The sequence below is a fragment of the Acartia tonsa genome, chromosome 11, assembly GCF_053477335.1.
Source record: "Acartia tonsa isolate MP-2025a chromosome 11, ASM5347733v1, whole genome shotgun sequence".
Classification (NCBI taxonomy): Eukaryota; Metazoa; Arthropoda; class Copepoda; order Calanoida; family Acartiidae; genus Acartia; species Acartia tonsa.
This window is the reverse complement of record NC_137270.1, coordinates 6,830,278-6,852,923: the sequence shown is the minus strand read 5'-3', so window position 1 is coordinate 6,852,923 and position 22,646 is coordinate 6,830,278. Positions and strand designations below refer to the sequence as shown.

Genomic DNA, 22,646 nt, shown 5'->3' with positions numbered 1-22,646 from the left:
TAATACGACTCTGACTGGGTAAATTTAATTCTCATGCAATGATAATTGCATATTTATACAAATCTGGTTCATCCTGGGATATAGGCATAAATATTAATTACAGCATACACAGACCTAGGCTATATAGAGTAGCTGCAATCCTTAAACTTTAATATGCTGCTCTCCCATATATTATTCTTTTTTAAATGGACATATTAATAACTGTAGAATATGGCAATTTTTAAGTTTTCTAACTAAAAATCATTGGCTTCATCAGTAATGGCATGAATTTAAGTCTGACGGATAAGTTGTTGAGTAAAAGTTATTTGACCTGATTATATAGTAACTTGTCAATAACGTAGTATCATTAAAAAATTATTTGGATGTTGCATCAGATTTTTATGGACTCTTATAAAGTGATACTCCCAGCTGGCTAGGAAACTGATAACACCACTATCCCCTCCCACTGGATGAATGAATTGGCAAATAAATGAGATCCATATTAGAAACCTACATTGACGACAAATTTTCGTTGGAAATATATTCATTTATTCTACATCCATTAAAATACCTGTTTTTAATATACTTTTCTATTGTGATTCAACCATTTTAGTGATTTAAATGGACATGACTTACTTATTAAAAACAGTGTTTTAACCTTTTCTAGTTATATAGCAGTTGCTAAATTATATAAATAAACCAAGCAACATTGTAAAAACTCACACAAATGCACTGAAATGTCTAAGTTGAAAAATATAGATCATTTCAAAATTAATTTAGACTTTTCATTTTTCACACAAAAAATCACGAGAGGTTCATTGTTTACATTATAAATAGAACAAAAAAAATAAGTTTATCAATGGTATAAATAAAATGCTCATTGGTAGAAACAATTTAAAAAGCAGGAAAAGAATAAATTTCTATTTTTTTTTACCAAGCATTATGGACTGACAAACAAACCTAAAAATATTTGTTTACAGCTTAATAACACATGGTAAAATTGAAGACCTTTTTATCTGCGCACCAAATGTTATTTAAGATTTATTTCGTTTGTTAGCTATACCTTATTCCTGATTTGATCATAGAGTTGAAACGCTGCTAAATGAACACAATTTAAATGATTTTATTTTATTTCACAAGTTTAAATAACACAAACAAAAATTTAACAAAAACAAAAATCTACAAAAAAAAAGTCACCCCAAAAAGTTACTTTACAAAAAAAAAATAATATATAGTTATCTTTTTTACGTCAAACGAAGTCAAATTAATTTTTATATAGAATTATTTTACATAAGATTTATATGCATTTTAAGACATTTTTAATGTCTTACAATAATTAACATAAAAGATTTTTTAAAGATAATTTTAAAAACATTGATTTTATTATACATTAAGTTAAAGATGAAAAAACTACTTCTTTAAGTAATTTGAAAAACCCCTAGATTAATAAATGAAAAAAGCTCATAAGAAAGAGTTTACTTTAATATCAAAGAACAAATAAAAGATTTAGTAAAAATTGTTTACTTAATTACATAAAAATTATCTAAATTTTGATTGTTAATAGATTTATACTACAAATAAATGGTAACTAAAATATAATTAAAAAGTTTCGTGTTTTTCTGAAGCTTTATCATCCTTCCTTTATTATGATTGCACTTTATAAATCTTTCTGATTGTCTTTCATTTGTTCTATCACGGGCAAGGGATAATACATCTGAAGAAATTTATGTAAAACTTATTTTCTTATGATTTAATATATTTAAGACTGGCTAAAGAAAGCTTTTAATATTTATTAAGATGCACAGTCCCTTTTCCCCTGTTTATTAATTATCAATTGTCTAAAGCAGGTTTTTAAAATATTATGACAGTAATTATCAGCTTTGTAAAGTCGGATAGTTTTCTGTAATTAAACAGTTTTAAAGATTTACAGAACTATTTAGTTTATATTTTCACTGTTTTTATGTCCATTTTTCAAAGATATATTTTTCACAATTAAGAATGAATTTTACGTATATTTTAATATTCTGAACGTATTTTATATTGTTCTAATGTTTATGTAAGTTTTAAAATCACTTTTTAAAGTTTTATTGATATGTTTTTTATTATGTGTACGTTAGGAAGAGCACTAATTGAAATGCGGGAAGTTACAGCGGAAAACCGCCAGATCCGTTATTGTGCATCCCCGGAGTGGCGGGACTGTGTGGGTTACTCGCCATCGAACCGCCAGACATGGGCGGCGTGCTGCGCGCTCCGGCGGTCATACACACCGCCGCGCTCGGGTTAAGATTCCGCTCTCTGACCTGCGCCTCTAAATGGTTGATAACGTCGACCGCCATGTTTAGGACGCCGAGCTTTGTTTGCGGCTTGTCGTTCTTGTTCGACTTGAGCATCATGCACACGCGCCCCAGCTCGTTGAGCGCGTCGTTGATGTCGCGAATGCGCATCCGCTCGCGAGCATTGTTGGAAAAGCGGCGCTCTTTTTCTCGTGCAACCTAAAATAAACAAAAATAATAGAATTGTATCTACTTTGTTTGGCTTTTCAATACTAGAACCTTAAAGTTTTTTAATTTGTAATAATGTGAATAAGATTGTTCAGTTTTTAATTGTTTCCTTACAAATCGAATCATTGTTTTTCTATATGTTTTCTTTAATCCTGAACCTTTTAGGTTTTTGGTATTTTTCGTATTTTATTTAAATCATTTGGAATCTTAAATTTTTCATTTACTATGAATAAATTGTAAAAATGCACAGACAAAAATATGTGCAAAAATATTATCTTGTCTGATATCTTTAGCCATACAAGTGCTATGGCTACTCTTTAATTAAGGGTTTTTCGTCGGTTAGGTAGCTTTTGGGCAGCCTTTCACCCCTCGGGAATAACAAAACTGGTTTTAATCATATAATTTTTAATCTAATATCCGGAGAAAGCAGTTTATAATACGATGTGATAAATGCCCATTATATTCTTCTTTTTTTTGTTATATGCAACTTAATATAATAAAATGTAGTAGTAAAATTTTTATCTTATATGTATTTTATGTAGGGCACTGAGGAGTAATTACTAAAATTTATTCTAAGAAAAAATTATAAAGTTGCTTCTATACTTATGGACGCCATTGTCCTAGTTACACAAAAAATGTACTTTGATTTTTTTAAACATGATATTTTTAATGAAACATTGATCTTTGACATAAGTAAAAATATTTAAAAAATAATACGTCAATTTCTTATCTAAAAATTGGAAGATTTTTATTTGTTTTTATTTAATGAATCATTTTTAAAACGTAAATTGATTATTAATTTTTTTATTAAATCATAAGTACACGTTTTAGACAAGTTGATATTAATAATGATTTTTTGTTATTTGAATCTTACACCAGATTATCATGTACTATAATAAAATGTAACTTGTTGCGGGCTTAAATAACTTCTCCACCTTTCCCTTCCCTCCTACTGGATGAAATAGCTGACCAATTAATGACAGGAGAAGAAGCAACCAAATTTTTTTCCCTATCAAAATATCCACGTATAATCCACATCCATTGCATTAATAATAAGTAAATCTTTATTTTTGTTTACAAGTTATCATCCATTTAATTTCATCACTCAAATAAATATATATGCCCTTTCATCTATAAACACAAAAACCAATCGAACGACGCGCGACAGGAACTCTGGTTGTGATACTATTATTCGCCAATTTTTTTTCAAATATGACCAAAAACACCAAGGTTAAGTTTAAAAATAAAAAGCTGCTTCAAATCAGTCGGACTGCCATGAATGTTATGTGCTTAAACAATGGGAATCTTCAGAAAATATCAGAGATTTAACTTTAATAGTAACTGAGAAATTCCTTAGCAGCCCTAGCGTTAAGGATTGACAAACAAACAATGTAAATTATAAAGTTACTTCGAACTTTTTTTAAATTCATTTTTTAAACCTTAACAAAAATACATAATGCTAATTTTTTAAACAGAATGTTAAAATTCAAAATAGAATAATTCAAAAGAAACTATTTGAATTTTTATGTAAAAGATTGCAACGCATTGTTATTTTTTTCTGTGTTTTTATAAAGCTAAAGAAACAAAAAAGGTTTATGGAGGTAATTAAAGAAAATTCCACTTTTTTTCTGAAGCTTTTTTCCCTCAATCTGTAGAAATCAGTTGCTATTCAAGATTGACGACTGTAAAAGATTCTAATCAATCAAGTTTTGTGAGAATTGAAATTTTAATGGAATTTTCTCGCCTGCTACATATTTGGGTATCTTTATTATATTTATAAGCTTCGCTACTTGTGAATATGGTCATCCTTGTTTTTTTTTAGATTTTCTTAATACATTACAAAAACACAATTTAAATACAAGTTATTCAAAAAAATATATATTCCTCAAAGGACAACGAATTTTAAAGTCAATGCTATTTCATATCAACATAAAATATCTTGTATTTTTATAAAATATGCTTTTCCTCAAAACAAAATTAAAACTACCTATAATATACATAACAAAAATGTCTGTCCGTCTGTCTGGTATTGTAAATCAATCACTATCTTAATCGCTTAGATTCCTTCTAAATTATTAAAATCGTCCAATAAACAATACAAATTTTGCCTACAATCTTTTAGCCGCGGACTATCGGAGGAACAGACATACATTAGAGAATTGCTGCACTTTCTATGTATTTTCCGGTATTACTTCGAAACCGCTTAATATCCGGTAAATTAGAACCGGTTCTCAGCCATACTGAAAAATGTATAGCATCTTATTACAGACAATTTTCAACAAATATTAAAATAAAAATGATAAAATCAATACAAGTTTTATTAGCCCGGCCCTTCGGCCCATTGGAGATAACAAAACTGGTTTTAATCTTTGAATTTTTCATTTTAATATCCGCGGAAAGCTATCTATAATACGACGGGATAAATAACCATACCTTAGTAACTGGATCACAATCATCATCGCTGGAGACTGCTGCATTCTTCCGCCGTTTACCGCCACCGGCCGACTGAGGCCGTCCAGTTGTTGAGGTGACACGCGGCGATGGTGATGAGGGCGGGTTACTGCTACCTCCCCCTTGGGAGGCACCGTATAGGGGAGGTGGAACATGGTGTTGGGAGTTTATCGCCCCTCTATCAACATCATCAAGGGTTCTGTTTATTTTAAAGGTTTTTATAATGTTTAATTTTATTTTTAGAGTAGGAATATATAAAAGGGATGAATTAAGCAACTTAAATAATAAAATTTATTTGCAGTTAGAGTCAATAAACCACTGTATTTAGTTAATATACAGACGAAATGACTGACCAATGAATTAATAGTTATTTGTCGCATCGTATAGTAGACAGCTTTCCGCGGATATTAAAATGAAAAATTATACGATTATAACTAGTTTTGTTAACCCAAATAGCCGAAGGTTCTGGATAACAAAATTAATTTTATGATTTTTATTTTAATATTTGTGGAAAATTGTCTTTAATACATTGCTGCACATGACTTCAGTATTGCTAAGAACCAGTACTAATCCAGCAGATATTAAGTGATGTCGAAGCCAGACTGCAAATTTTTTTAATCATATTGAAAATTCCCGAGGACCCCCAATTATTAAGTAACAAAAATATGAAGGTTACCATAAAAAACTCCACTCGTTTCCAAAATGATTGTTATTCAAACTGCGGTGTGCATATTGCCCTTTTTAGAAGAGTAGCTATTCTACATCTAGGATAGCATTTTTTAGTTAACTGTAAAGTTTTCATTTACTAAGTATATTTGCGATTACTTTTATTTAATGAAATCTTCCAATTTTCAACATGTACAAAACGGCCTGCTTAATTGCTTCAAGATCCATGTCAGATCTATATAGGAAATAAATGTCTATAAACAAGCTCAAGTTTTCCAAGGAATATATGATTAAAACTCATAGTGCTCCAATAATCCATAATAAACTCTCATTGCCCAGAATGATAAGACCCATTATTTTACTTTATTAAAAATAAATTCATTTTTTTCATTTCATGTTGCTATTTACCTTATATTGATGTATTTAATTTCTAATCATAAAAAAGAAAATTTAAATTTATAATATGATAAATTTAAGAAAACTATGTTTTAAAAGAATTCGATTGTGGCGACATTTTGTGTGTTCAAATATTAAACTAAAATTGTAATCATCATCATTAACCCTTTGGTGATGGTAATGTAAAGAAAAAAATATAATTTTAAAAAATCTTTTAAAAATCATTTAAATTATTAAATATTTACTTTCTTTTAGATAGTAATGCCGGGTGAGGAAAATAGATTTATTGAGAAATAGATATGCATATAGAAAACTAGCCAATAGGGAGATAATTATATCGAGCCAACTCTAGTTATGGAATAGAGATGGTGTCACTAGATTCTAGGGTAAGGAAGACATTATAATGGATAAAATGATCCCAAGACTTTAATAAAATAGCCTAAAACCGTCACAGGACATGAATTAAGTTTCACTGAATGGAGAACTCTATCATTTTTGTGATTAACATGATTTAAACAGACAAACAAAACCTTACAAATTTTATAATAGATTATTTTCATTGATATACTTTTAAAAATCTTCTAAAATGATATTTTTTTTTTGATAAATTGTTATTTTAAAATTGATATCTATAATTTTCAGGAAAGGACATTGGACTATAATCACTCAAGTACCCAAAGTTTTAAGTTATGCTCACGCATTAGTTTGCTTAGAAAACTTTGGGTACTTTTGAATCTGTATTGCATCGAACTTTCCAACCAATATTTTTAATCTAAAGTATGGGTGATTTTGTTATCATTATTTTCATAAATTAATACATTTTATTGTCTTATCCTTTAAATCTCTGCTAATTATAAAACTATTCTTTACCATTAAAATATTACCATATTATTATTGCTGCGCTACCTATGGAAACAATGGCCTTGTATCTAATCTATTAGTGATCAAAGGTATTATATTGATATTTACATATTTCTGAATAATATTTATATAACTTTACTTTCAATGTCTGGACATTTTGGTATGCGGATTGGTTTACAGATATTCCAGAATGAATATATATTTTTTTATTGTCCAGTGATATGTTAGTCTTTAAATCGCCAAAAAAAATATTTAACACAAAAAAAGCACTTTTGTGAAATAGTTTTTAGTCGACATTGTATTGCCAATATAATAACATCCAGTCAATTTTAGTCAACATTAATAAAACCAGTAAAAGCATTTTCATATTATGTCATATTATAATTATCTTTGTCTGTCCGTCCATCAGTCTGTAACTTTTTTGGGGAAAATATGATCTTCTCGGCTACTGTTTAAGATAGACGACAGAAATTTTGTTTCCCTATACAAATGTCCATCTAGTACATAATTTACTTTGTTAGTCGGTCCGTCAGTCAGGCTAGAAAGTTTAATATTAAAAAATAAAAAAATATGTTAAAGGTTGCATCATTCATTCTAAATATAAATCAATTCTAGATTTATGACCCTTCAACATAATTTTTTTCAATCATTAAAGTAAAAAAAAACAGAGGAAGAAGAGATTAAATATCTGTATGTCCCCATCCTGTGGGACATGCCGACTATCAATTGGGTCTTTGGATATCAGCCAATAACGTCGGAAATACAAACACAGCAAAGTCGCTACAAAAGAGTAAAAAGCAATTAACTAGCAGACAAAAAGGCCCTTAACACTGAATCCAGGTAGTTTTCTGGAAAATATATCTATACCTATACATTTTTTTTAATCACTTTGTTTTATTTTTTGCTTTGCTACTTAAATTTGTCGAGATTCTTGTTTTTTAACATACTAATTCCTGTACCTGTTACTTGGAAACAAAAGTGCGTGAATGAAACTCACATGTTATTTTCATGATCAAATTTAAAGATAAAGAATAAAGTAGGAGTCTCCTTTTTTTTATCTATGGACCAATTTAGTAACCCCTATTATTCTTCTTAACTTTTTATGACCGTAATAATGATGATTTCATTAGAATAGTGTTATTTGGAAGATATATAAAGAAGTTAAGTTCTTTGTTCGTTAAGATCTATCTTACCAAAGAACTGAAGTTTTCATTTTCAGGTAAACTTTAATCAAGGCCCAGATATGGTTTTGGTCCTATTTTATTAGTGAATTTCTAGGGTCGTATATTTTTCTAATCCCGTTCTCCTCCATCAAATACACAGCTTCTAGATGCTAGAGGCGAATCATACATTCTCATTATTTTGGAGAAAATGTCTTAGTAGATATGAGACACGTTAACTGAAATTTAAATTATGGGGGAATTCCAGCACTCCTCTTACATACGGCTTAAGTACATATTTCTTTTTTTTTTTTTTTTGGGGGGGGGGGGGCTACTGCAGCTCTACCCTCGGTAAGTGGGATCTTGAATTTATAAAAACTATTATGCAAGAATAAGGTAAAGGAAATCAAAGATCATTGTTCTACTTATCTCTATGGAGCAAAGCTTCTCTTAAATTAAAGAAATAACCCCAAAACTTATATCCATATTTTAAGTCATTTCAAAGATATTCCAAAAGGTATATTTAAGAAAATGTTTCAATGTATGCTTTAAAAGTAATTTTTACAAGAAGATGTTCCAATCTCAGATATAAAGCCTAAAAGTTCTAGTTTTAAAAAGTATAATATATCTCTCTTGTTCTAATAATGGTATAAGAGGTTTGCATTGCAAATTGTAATGAAGGTTCAAAGGAGAGCTGTTAATATGATTTCTGGACTTAATGGCACCTATGAAGAAAAGTTGAAGCATTTAAATCTTCAAACTCTATCACAAAGAAGATTTAGAGCAGATATGATTGAAACTTACAAGATTTTAAACAACTTAAGCAATGTTAATCCGGAAGTCTGGTTCACAAGATCAAACCCCAACAGAGTTTCAACCCGCTCATCTGTACCTAACCCAGATTTGAACCTAAATCTACCTTTCCGCAGAACAGAGATTGGCAAAAACTCTTTTAGTTCTAGAGCAGTAAGAGGCTGGAACAATCTCCCAAGCGAAATAAAATCTTCTACCAGCCTGGCTCAATTCAAAGTAAAGATTGACAAACAACTGAAAGAAGCTTGACTTTTATGTTAGCACCTCCTTTATGGCCCTAAACGGGGCTCGTCGGAGTATATATTTATATTATATTATAAGGTTGAAAAATTTAAAGCTAATATTTACAATTCAAAATGTAGAAAACATAATTAGCTTGAAATTAGATTTGCTAAAAATTGTCTAATTGTATTGTCTTATGTTCTTATTGAAGCTGCGTCACTTATGAAAATAAATGACCTCGTTTCCAAATAACTCGTACTTAGTATTTTCTTTATAGATAAACAAAATAATTTAACTTAAAGCAATAAAAGATAAGAAAATACGAAACTGCAGCTAATAAATGCAACTTAGGTTTTTTATAAAGGATTCAAATGCAATTTAATTTTGAATATTATGTACAAAATTTTTCGGATTTTAAGTAAAACAAGTACAGATTTGTTCATTAGTGACTTATATGAGAAATTTAAAAAATCAAATAATTGTTTAACAGAAATTAAGTAGTCACTCCTTCGAAATATTTAGTAAATGTAATTTTAAGGAAAAAAGAAGATCTAACTGTTAGTTTGGACCGGTTTGTAAAGTTATAATTGTGTAATATTGCCCCTGTTTATTAGGGTGGGCCCATTTCACCCTTTTTTTAGATTTTACTGTTATCATAAGTTGTGGAAGTCATATATATGCATGATAAGCCCCATTCAAGTTTCAAAAGTGACTTGGCTCATATGGCTGCCGGCGCGCGGGGGGTATAAATAGTACCCACCCCCTTATAAAACCAAAAATTAAAATTCCTTCAAACACAGGCATGTTGCATATCAAAATGACCGCATTGAAATGCTGCTGATTATGAATCTGAAAACCGTTTTGAAAAATATTGCTCCTAGTTCGAATAAGATCTCATTAAGTACCTAAAAACAGCTGATTTAGTCAAAATTGTTCATTTTAGTAGGTTATTTGAAAATCATTTCAGACTGAATCAATATTTTTCAAAATGATTTTCAGATCTGTAATTAGCATTTCAATGCGGTCATTTTGATATGCAACATGCCTGTGTTTGAAGGAATTTCAATTTTTGGTTTTATAAGGGGGCGGGCACATTTTATACCCCCCGCGCGCCCGTTGTTTTTGGATTAAAAAATCTCTTTCAAGTTTTACAGGGTTTTATATTGCCCCAGTAACCCTTGCCAATGTCTACTAATGTGAAATTCCAAAATCGACCCACCCTACTGTTTATAAGCCAAAGCAAGGTCCTATTCATAATATTTACATGAAATGACTTACAAACCATTTCTTATGTATGTTATGGGACTGTTATTGACGAGCTTAAAAATCCCGCCAAAATTACTCGAAATTATCAATGCTATAATAATTCAAAGTAAACATTCTTCATAAAAACCTTTTCCTATTATTAAAACTATTATGAATACTATTGTTGTGAAGGTGGGTTTGACCGCTTAGCGAGGGGGCGGAGCTAGCCCCAAGCGGCCCAACTGGGGAGGGGGAGGAAAGATCAGGTCGCTTCAGAAAATCAGGAGGTATCAGAGGGGGCGGAGCCCCTGCCAACCCGCCGCCCCCAGACGAATAGAGGGAGGTGGGGGTGGAAACTGGGGACAGGGGGTCGCTGCTTGAGCTGAGTGGGGGTGGAGGTAAGGTGGTGTTGGGGGTGGTGGATGAGGTGGGGAGGTAACCGTCGTCTGCGTGGGACTTCAAAATATTTAAAGCATCGTCCAAACCTGAAATATAAATTCTATATAATTCTTTAATTTTAAACACCAGGCATAGCACAATGGGCGATAAATTAATCTTTTCCAAATTATTGTGAGCATGTATAGAATGAATTTATAATATACGTGGATATTAAGACGGAGGGAAAATTGTCGTCAAATTAGTTTGCTAACATGGAGGTTATTTGTTGGTCAGTTCTTTCATCCTTTAGGAGGGGACGGGAATAGGTACAGGTTGTGGGTGGGGGTATCTTTATTTTAGCCCCTGCGAATTTCACTTTATTAGAAAACATGAAAATCTAGTTTAATATCCAAGTAATAATAATCCTTGTAAAAGTCTTGATAAGTTATTTTAATGCTATGGGGGTGGGGAGATTAATTTAATATCCAATGTCTTATCCCCACCATACCCCTGACTCTCTGTATCTGTATGAAAGTTCTTTATCATTATGTTTACACTTCTAGGCACATTTATAAGCAAGTATCATAACATTATTAATCAGGGCAGCAACATTGCAAAGTTAATTTTGGAATTTGAATTCAAGAATAGTTATTTCTCGCATCGTATCATAAACGGCCTTCGACACCTCGGGGCTAAAAAACTAGTTTTAATCTTATAATTGTACATTTTTATATTCGTAGAAAGCAGAATATAATACGATGCTAGACATAGTTTTTTTCGTATGGATGAGAACCGGTTCCTATCCACCGGATTGGAATGAATACGAGAATAGATTTTAGGATGTAAGAATTCACTGGGATATCATTTATATTGTTTGTCGACCAGGGATCTTAAGGGATAAGACGATTGATTAATATACATCTCAAATGATGATAAACAAAATTACTTCTGTAGATCAAAAAAATTTGGAACTGATTGTTTTGAACAAACAAATCACAATTGATAAAAGTATCCAAAGTTTCTAAGCTATGACAGAGATAAAACTTTGGGTACCAGGGTAATTTACAGTCTAATGTCCTTTCCTCCCTGTTATCGACACAAGTGGTTGAGGATATTAAATAAACTTTATTAAAGAAATTGTAGAGAAGATTTGCTGTAAAAAAGTAAAAATGTTTTATCTAAATGTGTAATGGGTGTCTCTTCACTATCGCATAATTATGCATTTTCAAATCAACGAAAACAAGGAATTGAGATGATAATTAGACACCCAGAAGGTACAAGTATTGGGGTGACTATCACCCCCAATAAATTTATTTGAAAAATGTAAGATTTACCCCTCACCCATAAATATTTTTCTCCATAAAAAAAATTGCGCCATAAATCAAAGCCCTTTTACAAATCAGGTAAATTTTAAATTTCCCTTATATCTTTATCCCCCCCCCCCCCCCCTATTAAAGGAGAACCAACCCATTTGGATATCCCTCACCCCCCAAGAAAAATCCTCGACGTCCTTGATGATTCTATGTGGAATTGGATGCACACCACGTAAAAAGAGAGGATAAAATTGAAAAGTCATGGTGTGGCGAAAAATTACACATTTCAACATCGAACACAGTTTGGAATTTTCAGAGGATTTGTGTCACATTTTTCAGCTACTCGCAGCCAAGCAGTTAAATAATTAGCAGCCGGGCTGCAAACTAAAGCAGATTCAGATCAATTGCTCTAAGATAATGGAAGACAAATTGATGTTCACTAATAATGCTAATAAAATTATTCCTAGTGTAGATTAAAATTATTGGTTCAAACGATTGGACACAGCTAATTGGAACCAACCAATCAAGATTTCAAACAAATGAGAGAAAGGTTTTGGGTAACAGCATGCCTCTAACCCCCTTTCAACTTTTTCAAATCCTCCTGAAAATGTGGTATTAGGACACCAGTGTGTGATCTTTATTATCTGCATCGTGTGACCAATTTGGTTCATAGCTGGACATTACATGCAGGGATAGGACAACTTTTTAAAAAATATATAATATTTTTCACTTAAAGAGTCTTGTTCAAAAGTAATAAAAATATATTGGAAGTAAATAGCCTTGAACCTCCCAGAACCAAAGAAAAACTGTGGATATAAGTCTACGAAATCTTGCAGGACAAAATTCATTTAAGATTGAATATTTGTTTAGGGGAAAATTGGAGACAAAAAGTTTTTCTCTAACCTTAATATCCAAAATTATTAGGTGATAAGTCAGGCATACAATAACCCAGATTATTAAAAGCTAACCTTTTCTATATTCAAGACGTTATGGATGGCTCAGATCGTTTGTTCAGACAATTTAGTTATGTCCTTTTGAATTCAAACTTTTCATAGAGAATGTTTTAACATTCTTAAAATAAAACTGACACACAGAGATAGTTGTAGAGATGATTCTCTTTTAAAAAATACCAACAGACGATTTGCAAATATTTATTTCACGAATTTATGACAAAAACTGCATTATCAAACAAGGACTTTTATGTTCAAATGAGGTTTTGCATTTTGATTTTTCTTAAATAGTATTATAAATATAGATCTACTTTATTTGCTTTATAGTTGCTTTGCTCATCATGACAAAAAAATCTATTCATTAAACCCCAAAATATCATATAAAAAAACTTGCCAGGGACCAATACAATGCTTCCTTGTAAATTGGGGACCAATATGCACTATTTTTACTTACAATGGACACACAGACAGATGCACATCAATTATGTTACTTATGTATGTATATGATTATCTAAGTCTGAAAATTAACCCATATTAATTAAGAACTAAAGATCTGTTTTTAAATACAAAGAAGTTAAAGGGTAATTTATCATGATTAGTTGGAAAATCATTAAGACATTCCATAGTCTAAAAAAATCAGGGATAAATGGATAGGACAATTGAATATAAATTAATTTTCCGAAATTTTTTCTTTATTAATGTGTTGTCAATTATATTTCATCCATAAACACTTTTATTTTGTTACATAGTACATAAATAAGGGCTTTTCCATTATGGCTTCAAAACCGATAATATCCGCTGAATTAGAACTAATTCTCAGCCATACTGAAAAATCGTTAATACCATCGTATTAGAGACAAATAGTCATTTGTGTGTAATTCATGACCACCTTTATTTTTGCTTCTCCAGTATGGCTTCGAAACCGATAATATCCGCTGGATTAGAACCGATTTTCACCCATACTGAAAAATCATTAGTACCATCATATTACAGACAATTGAGCTTGAGGCCACATATTGAATAAAAATATAAAAACTCTCAATGTTGAGCCAACAAATAGGAAAACGTTATTATAAAACTTTGGGGACTAGTGTAATAAACAGCCCAATGTCCCCTCCCTCCCTGGTGTATATGAATCATTGCCTTTTCCATATTTCCCTGTGTATGATTAATGAAGAAATCTATAAATATGTACGGGGCATGTTGAACACTTCCGTTCTAGAGGTCTTAATGTGTAACAATAAAGAAACAAGGACAATTATGTCCATAGCATAAGGAGTAAGATTGTTTGAAAATCAGAATAGTAAGTTATTACATAGTATGATGATGCTTAAAATAAAAAGTAAAAGAGGTACTTGCATGAAGTTCATTTGAACTTGAATTTAGTAAACTGCATATTTATTTCTGTTCAATAGATTAATATACATCTACAGACATTTGCAAAATAATGCAAAGCACTGTATGTATTTAAAGTAAATTATTATCTATAATACAAAGTAGAACGATGTCTGTCTGTTTGTGTGTTTGTTTTTCTGTTTGTAGCGAAGGATCTCGCTAACCGCTGAACCGATCGGGTTCTCCTTTACAGGGAAGGTTTATAGCTATTTTCTTGGGGGGTGGGACACCCCCCCCCCCCCAAATGAAAAATTGTCCCCCCCCCCCAAAAAAAAATATTTCTTTTTAAAACTAAAATTAAAATAGTGTCGTCGACTAACCTCCCCACCCAAATTTTTTTTTCTTTTTTCTTTTAAATCTAAAATACGAAAATTGGTTTGATCAAACCTCTTGGGGCAAAGCCCCTAGAGGCTAGGGGCGAAGCCGCTAGTCATACATATAAAGACAAATAAGAGTGTGGAAGGGGAGAATCGTTATTTTAGCCCAGTGCATGTTTCACTATATTAGAGTGTAAGATTCAACTAATAACATAAACAAATAATCAAATTCTTAAATCTATAGCAGCAAAAAATCTATCTTAATTAACGGTTAATTGATAGAAAAATCGCTAAAAAATATTTACATAAACGTGCGAACACTTGTGCATAAATGTTCTTGTGAGGTCTTTTTTTTGACAAAAATGTAAAGAAAGTCTGCTCAAACTAATTATAGGGTTAAATGCAGGGGACTAAAGGGATAAGACAATGGAGGATTAATTGTTGTACATCCCCAATTAATAAAAACAAAATCCTACCTTCTACAAATTATTATTATTATTGCAAAGCTTTTTAAAAACCCAAATCAAAATCAAATAAATGTTTTAAACAACGAATGAAAGAACGCGTTCATGAAACTTTGGGGTCCAGAGTAATTTACAGTCCAAGTCTAATGTCCAAAACTTCCCTGCAGTTTTTCGAAATTCCGTTATAAGAGCTTTTGTAAATCCAAGTATAACAATCTATGTATGTATATTATTACTTGGATTTTGCTCCAGATTTTCTTGTACTGTAATAAACTGATATGCACAACTTCCTCCTTTACCCCCATCCCTTCTAACTGGATGAACGAACTGACCAATATATGAGGTCCATATTAGTAACCTAAATTAACGACGAATTTTTCCTTGTCAATATATCCATGTATTCATTATCCATTAGTATAATGATATTTCCACAAACAAAGTTAGACTACAGTCTAATGTTTCATATTATTATAGAGCTAAAGTTTGACGGGGTGTGTGATCAATTTATCTTCCAATGACCCATCCCTGTTTCTCTGATTTTATTTACAGGTTTCTTTTTAAAAGCGAAGCTTTTCTATAATTAGGGTCGGTCCGTCCGTACATCCGTCCGTCCGAGATAGATAGCTTTTATTCGTTAATTTTGGCATGTTAGAATTGTCCTATCGATTTCAAACTTTGCATGATGATTCCTGTAGTAGTTGGGTACGATTTAGAAAGCGTAGCAACTCTATAATCATCACCAAAATGTCCGTACGTCCATTTTAAACATGTTGATTTTTTTACTTTTTTAACAACAAATTTTCAAGTGTTTTAATTATCCGTTTGATCTGATTTTTGGTGTATTGATTCCTGGGACAACAAAGAACAATATTATAAGCGAAGCAACTCTATAATCAAGTCCAAAAATGTAAGTATGTCCATAAACATTATCCTGTTTTTAAGCAGTTTTTCAACAAATTTACCTACAATTTTGATTCGACATTTATACATTTATGTTGCGATTTTTCAGTTCAGATACTATACAAGTGTTAATGTCCGTTTGTCCTACTGTTTCAGAGCTTCGCTTTTATGGATGTTGTCATCCTTGTTTTGTTATTTATGGGCAGTTTTATTATACAAAATTCTATGATTATTCAAAAATAAAATAGAAGCGAGGCAAAGCGATAGAATTACTAAAAAGTAATTTTCTCTTTTTGTCTGATTTAAATTTTCTGTATGGTTTTCGATTATATTTTAAAAATGATTTTTTGGATAGAATTTAAAAAAAAAACGTATTTTATAAAGCCATTGGTTTCGCTGTATTTAAATGGGAGGCTAACAAATAGAATTCCCTGAAAAGTCGGTGCATCCTTGCTCTGATAAATAATACTAGTGTAAAATTTTAAGAAAATATAAAATAATATTTAGTAAGTATAAAATAAACATCAACCCCCACCCCCACCCCTTAAACACACAATTTCTTCTCACCCTCCTAAAAATGAAAAGATGTTGGCGCCTAAGAATGGGACTATAATTGGGGGGGTTACAACCCTCCCCTTAGCGGTAGCTGGAATGAGACTATAATAAGGGGGTCTGTTTTTAAAACTCCCGGAAATTACCACTCCCCCTTTTTCCCTTCTTCTGTAGAGGGATGAATAATACGAAAAGTAAATAGCAGAAAAAATTAAGAAAACATTGAAAACATAGTCATTAATGTGTTAAATCATTTTTAGTAGCATGACTACTCTTCAACGGGGTACGTTCGTACATACATCCATCTGTACAAAGAGTGTCGACTCATTTAAATGTTATTAGTGTTTTTAGATTTTGCTAAATTTTATTTTCAAGATTATTTTTAGGAATACCTGACTCAACAGATAGTTCACCCTGATTGATAATCTTTAAAACAATAGAACAAAAAATTTTGACTGCCCAACATCCTTATACTAAAGTAACATGATGTCTATGTGTTTGTCTGTGTGTTTGTACCAAAGGATCTCGCTAACTACTGAACCGATCGGGTTCTCCTTAACAGGGTAGCTTCTCATAGGTCCCGGGAAGGTTTATAACTTTTTGGGGGGAGGGTACCACCACCCTCCCAAGAGAAATCGCCCCTAGAAAAAAATTCCCTCCCCCGAAAAATAATTTTTTTGTTTAATTTTTTTATAACTAAAATAAAAAATGGCGGGGGGGCACCCCCCCTCCCAAAAAAGATCCCCCCAAATTTTTAAAAACTTTTTCTTTTAAAAACTAAAATAATAAAATTGGGTTATAAAATTCGACTCTCCTTAAGTGCCCATAGAGGCCTCTAGGGGCGTAGCCGCTAGTAAAGATTAAAGCAATAAAAGTAGAATGTACGTGGATATCATGACAGGGGGAAAACTGTCGTCTATTTAGGTTGCTAACATGGAACAACTTTATTGGTCTTTTCGTTCGTCCAGTAGGAAAGAAGGGGATGGGATAACGAGTGTGGAGGGGGAGAATTATTATTTTAGCCCGCTGCAAGTTTCACTTTATTAGAGAACATAAAAATTTGGTGTAAGATCCAAGTAATAATACAGGGGCGTGAAAATAAATTTCCTAGGAGTGTGTGAAGAGAGAAAAAAATGGAAAAATAGACAATAATTTTCTTTACTAAGGGAAGATTGACATCCCTTTCTCGAACGCTCAGGATTATGCGAGTTTCAAAATTACATTGTACTTTCTCCAATCAAAAGAAAAATATATAAAAACATATATAATTTTGATGCCAAGTGATTTATCTATCGCCCATTTCTTCTGTTTGAACTTAACTTGGATATAAAATAGGAATATATATATATATATCAATTTTATGTTTAAAGAAGCAGTTGCAAAAAAAGATTATAATTCCCAACCGCAGTCGGCGGCAGCTTGTCGTATTAAAGTTGTAAAAGCTTTCGGCGACTGGTTGCCGATAAGTCAATTACAAAAATTTTCAAAAAAATCCGCGTTAACAGTTTTGAAAAATCTGTTAAAGGCAACTCTAAAAATATTTGCTCTATTTTGAAAATGAAAAGTTCGCATTGTCGTTTTCCTTTTGAAGAGTAGTACGGTTTGTTGGCCCATATATTAGGAGCCAGGCTACTCTGTAGTTTATAATTTAACTAATGGTACCTATTTGATGGTGAAGGGAGGTGGCAGGAAAGTTGCTCATAACCATACCAAGAATTAAAACTATCCAGTTTTTAGGAAGATAAAAAATGCCCTACACCATTATATACCGGCACTTTAAAATATTGGCGTTTTATATTGGGAGGGTGATGGTGATTTCCTCCCCCCAAAATCTTACACTGTAAAGAAGAACCATATCGGTTCAGCGGTTAGAGAGATCCTTCGGTACAGACAGACACGCACAGTCTTGCTTATTGATTATCTAATTTCTTTCCCCCAATCATTACGTGCTTTTAAAGGCAGAATTTTACACACAATGATTTAGTGAAAGAATAAATTATCGTCCATTGTCTTATCATAGCCTTTATAATTTCATTGGAAGTAGATACAAGACAAGTCAATTTTGCCGTTTTCGAGATCTTTAAGAAGTATTCCTGTTTTTAAAAGGAAAGTTAAGCCAAACCAACAAATAATCCCATAGCATTTATAATTTAACAAGGATGACAACGCCCATTTTTAAAGCGAAGCACAGCGAAAATTCTATTTTAATGTACCAATGATTAATATCTAAGTACTTGTATTTAAGACTTATTTAAAAAGATTTGTGTCCAATCGTCCTAGGATTTGTCTTTTCAAATATTAATTTTATCACGACTAAAAAAATTTGTGACATTGAAATAATATATATTATTAATGCTATAAGATGCCTCGCTTTCGAATATATTTCTAATTGTTGTAGGAATCAAAGAGCAAGGTTTGAAACTTACGGTTAAGGACGTACAAACGGAAACACGATAATCATTGAGTAGCTTCGCTACTATAATCATAACGTTTAAATAACATATGATATTAAAATAAAAATATCAATTAAATAAACTTCATAGTAAATATTTTCCATTCAAAATTAATAATTTCTATTATGGTTTTCAAAATACAGGAAATTTGTTCGTAGCATAGCCACTTTATAAATAGTGTATGTCCGTACGTCACTCATATAAAGCAATACCGTTGGATAAGAACCGCTTTTCATCCATTCTGCGTTACTTTTGGATAAAAATGATCTTGTGTCGATAAATATATCAGCAACCGGACTAAAAATGTTACTTACCTATATCAGGATCCGGTTTAACCCGCTGGTAGCCGCCGTTTTCACTCCATAGCCCTGCCGCGCCGTTACTATTGCCGTCATCTACGGACGGCGGCGAATAGGGTCCGTTAACACCGCTAAACTGTTGTGACTGGTTGCTGTGTTGTTGTTGTAAGTGTGGAACTGGGGCAGTTGGCGTTAACGGCGGCTGTGAATAATAGCTGCCGCAGTCGTAATAACTGTCATATGTGGTATAGCCCTGATTTTGAAAGGAGGAGTTTAAATAAAAGTTTAATTTAAATATTATAATAGCCTGTTTACTAAGTTTAAATATGACCTTTTTATCAACGCTAAAAAAATTATTTTGCTATTATATAAGGTGCGTTACAATTTTAGTTAAAACAGGAGGAATGTCTGGGCCAAGTGACAGGCGCAATTTATTACTGTACACAAAAGGACTTACAGAAAAGTTGGGATAATCAGGGGGACTATGTTGTGATTAAATATTCAGGACTTATACGCACTTTTAACTGTAACTTTATTGCTAACAATGCGTAAATAATATCTTCAACAGGTTTACCTAGTTTGTATATAATAATTCCCAATCCATATTTATGTGTAAATAGGTATACAAAACATAATATGCTACTGTATTACACAATTATACATCAAGCCCAAGCAACCCCCCTATTGAAATTTAATCATTAACAGCAAAATAAAAAATAAACTTTTGTTCATTTAATAACGTTTTAATATTAAAGCAAATATATTGGCCTCCTAATTTTCTAACGGTCAAAAAATATTTCTCTGAAGATACAGCAAAAATCATCCAAAAGACAATCAATCCCTTTTGATGGAACGACCATTATCCAGAAGTTTTAATGTATATATAAATTAGTTGCGCCTATTAATGACTCAAGGCATTCTCTCTATAGTTACTAATAATGTCTAGTAAGGGCATGAAAAATATTTTTTAATGTTTGACACTCAAACCCAAAGTTTTGGTGGTTTTGTAAAGAACCCCACGAACACTCTACTAATACATGTAAACCCCTGCTGTTGATAGGGTAATAACAAATTCATTTAAATCTTTATCAATGTGTTTTATTGTTTCAAATCCCCTTCTTTTTACTATACTATAATCTAAAGTAGCTAGATGTATGTATGCCTGTCAATTACGTTCTATCAACGGTGTAAGAATAATGCTAAGTCTTCCTCAAGATATCTAATGTATACTTGTAAAATTAATTTGGAAGAGATTAATTCACTGTCCATTGTCATATCCCCGCTAATCTTGCTCCATATGAACACTTTAATTTAAAACTCCTCCTTCCCTTATTATAATGTAAATCACCCGCACCACTACTCTGACCCCCTCCCCCATACTGCCCCATCCCACTGCCTCCCCACTCTCCGTACAAATCAGCGCCCCCAACCACTTTACCCGCCACTCCCCCGCCCCCTGGTACAGGTAGCTGTCCCCCAGGCACGCCTGACCGCAAAGCAGATGTTATTATTTTTTTTATTGTTGTTCAATGAAATATAAATGGGTTATTATAACTTCCCTGTTAAATCAAGTAGCTGTCATTATATCAACATAAAACTTCACTATTATAAAAACTTTTGGATACATTGTCGACGCAAATAACATGCTATTACAAATAATTATTTAGTGGTTTTAATACTAAATAAGATTTCAAAATTTTTAAAGTACCATAAATATCATAAAACTTAAAAATATTAACACTGAGAGAGAGAGAGAGAGAACAATGGGTTACCCTACCATCAATTGTCCCATCACCGTACCAGTAGTAAATACTATGTAAGGCACCTGTCTAATTTTAAATAGAAACTTTCTATAACTTGTTGATTTAGGTGTATAATCACTACCGCAGATGTATCATATTATTAAAACAGCAGAGAAAGAGTGGGCAATAGGCTATTTATTACAATAGTCCCCAATGTTTATATTAACGTTTTCTTATTCGTTGGCTGAACAACTTTGGGATTTAAGTCAATTTATATTCGTTTTCTTCATTAGGTTAAGTGCTCACACTTTTCAACCACAAATTTTAATCTACATAAGGGATAATTCTGTGTACCATCATTGGGAATGTACATCAATTTATCGACCATTGTCTTTCCCTTTAGATCTCTGTCACTCAATACTGCATACAAACTCTAGTTGATTTGCTATTGTGTATTGATAAATATGCGGAAATGATCGCACACCATTGAATTGGTGATAAATGAATTATATTCTATTCTTATTTTTTAACAGTTATAAAGTGTTGGATATGTTCTATAATACTCAGGGATATTAAGGGATAAGACAATGGACTATATAAAATGATGTTAAACAAAACTACCACTTCGGAAGAATAAAATTATTGATTGAAAAGTTTGGTCGATACTAGTTTCGAACTTAGCAATTAAAACTATAATTTAAGTACCCAGATTTTTTGAGCTAACGAATAAAGCGACTTGGTTATAATACTTTGGGTACCAGTGTAATTTACAATCCTGTAAGTTTTTTTTAAAGTTTTATGATTAATAACTCTCTTATTTGTTGGCTTGAAAACTTTTTGTATATCTTTAATTGGTGGGTTTAAACTAGCAATGTCCAAACTTTTAAACTAAAAATTTAAATCTAAAAGAAGGGATAAATATGTTTATCATCCTGAGGTCTGTTCATTAATCAACGTTACCCATTTATAATATTTTTAGTTGTAAACAAAATATAAAATAACTTTCTAATAGGACTTTTATATTTTATTTTCAGACTCAAATTTTAATAGCGCAGCTACTTACAAAGTTGTCTCTGTCTGTCCGTACGTCCCCCTGTCAAAACTACCATCAGTTAAAGAGTTAAGAAAAATTAAATTGACTATAAATTCCTGGTTTAAAATGATTATTTTATATTGTGTTAAATTATAATACAAATATTATTCTATTGTTTTTTTTTATAAAATTGCTTTGCTACTTTTGGACTCGATAGTTCCCGTTAATCTTTATTTTGTTAAAAGTATTTGGATGGTATCTCACATCATATTGACATTATCACAAAAATTTATTTTAGATATTTTCTTTACTTGTAAAAATAAAATAAATCAATATTGTTTTATTTTTATTTTATTGGGTTTCTAAATTTATTACCCAGTACAAATTTAATTGCTATTAGAAGAAAGATACAAATATTGAGGTTAAAACTTAAAATTACATAGTAGAAATAAGTTTCAAGAAGTAATATTAGAATATAAGACAATGAACGATAAATTGTGTTGTATATCCCCACCCCAACGATTATAAAAACTGTAAGTTTGAACCAACCAATCAA

The 22,646-nt window shown here is 31.6% G+C and overlaps 1 protein-coding gene across 1 annotated transcript; it reads right to left on the bottom strand.

Annotated features, from left to right (window-relative positions):
* Positions 1 to 1,091: 1,091 nt before the first annotated feature.
* On the bottom strand, positions 1,092 to 20,796 carry LOC145331054 (uncharacterized). The gene is made up of 5 exons (XM_080175670.1): positions 20,646 to 20,796; positions 19,331 to 19,570; positions 10,443 to 10,779; positions 4,914 to 5,130; positions 1,092 to 2,471 (listed from the first exon to the last, which is right to left on the bottom strand). The coding sequence occupies exons 1-5, from the start codon at positions 20,701 to 20,703 to the stop codon at positions 2,124 to 2,126; spliced, it is 1,200 nt and encodes a 399-aa protein (XP_080031796.1). The 5' UTR covers positions 20,704 to 20,796; the 3' UTR covers positions 1,092 to 2,123.
* Positions 20,797 to 22,646: the final 1,850 nt, after the last annotated feature.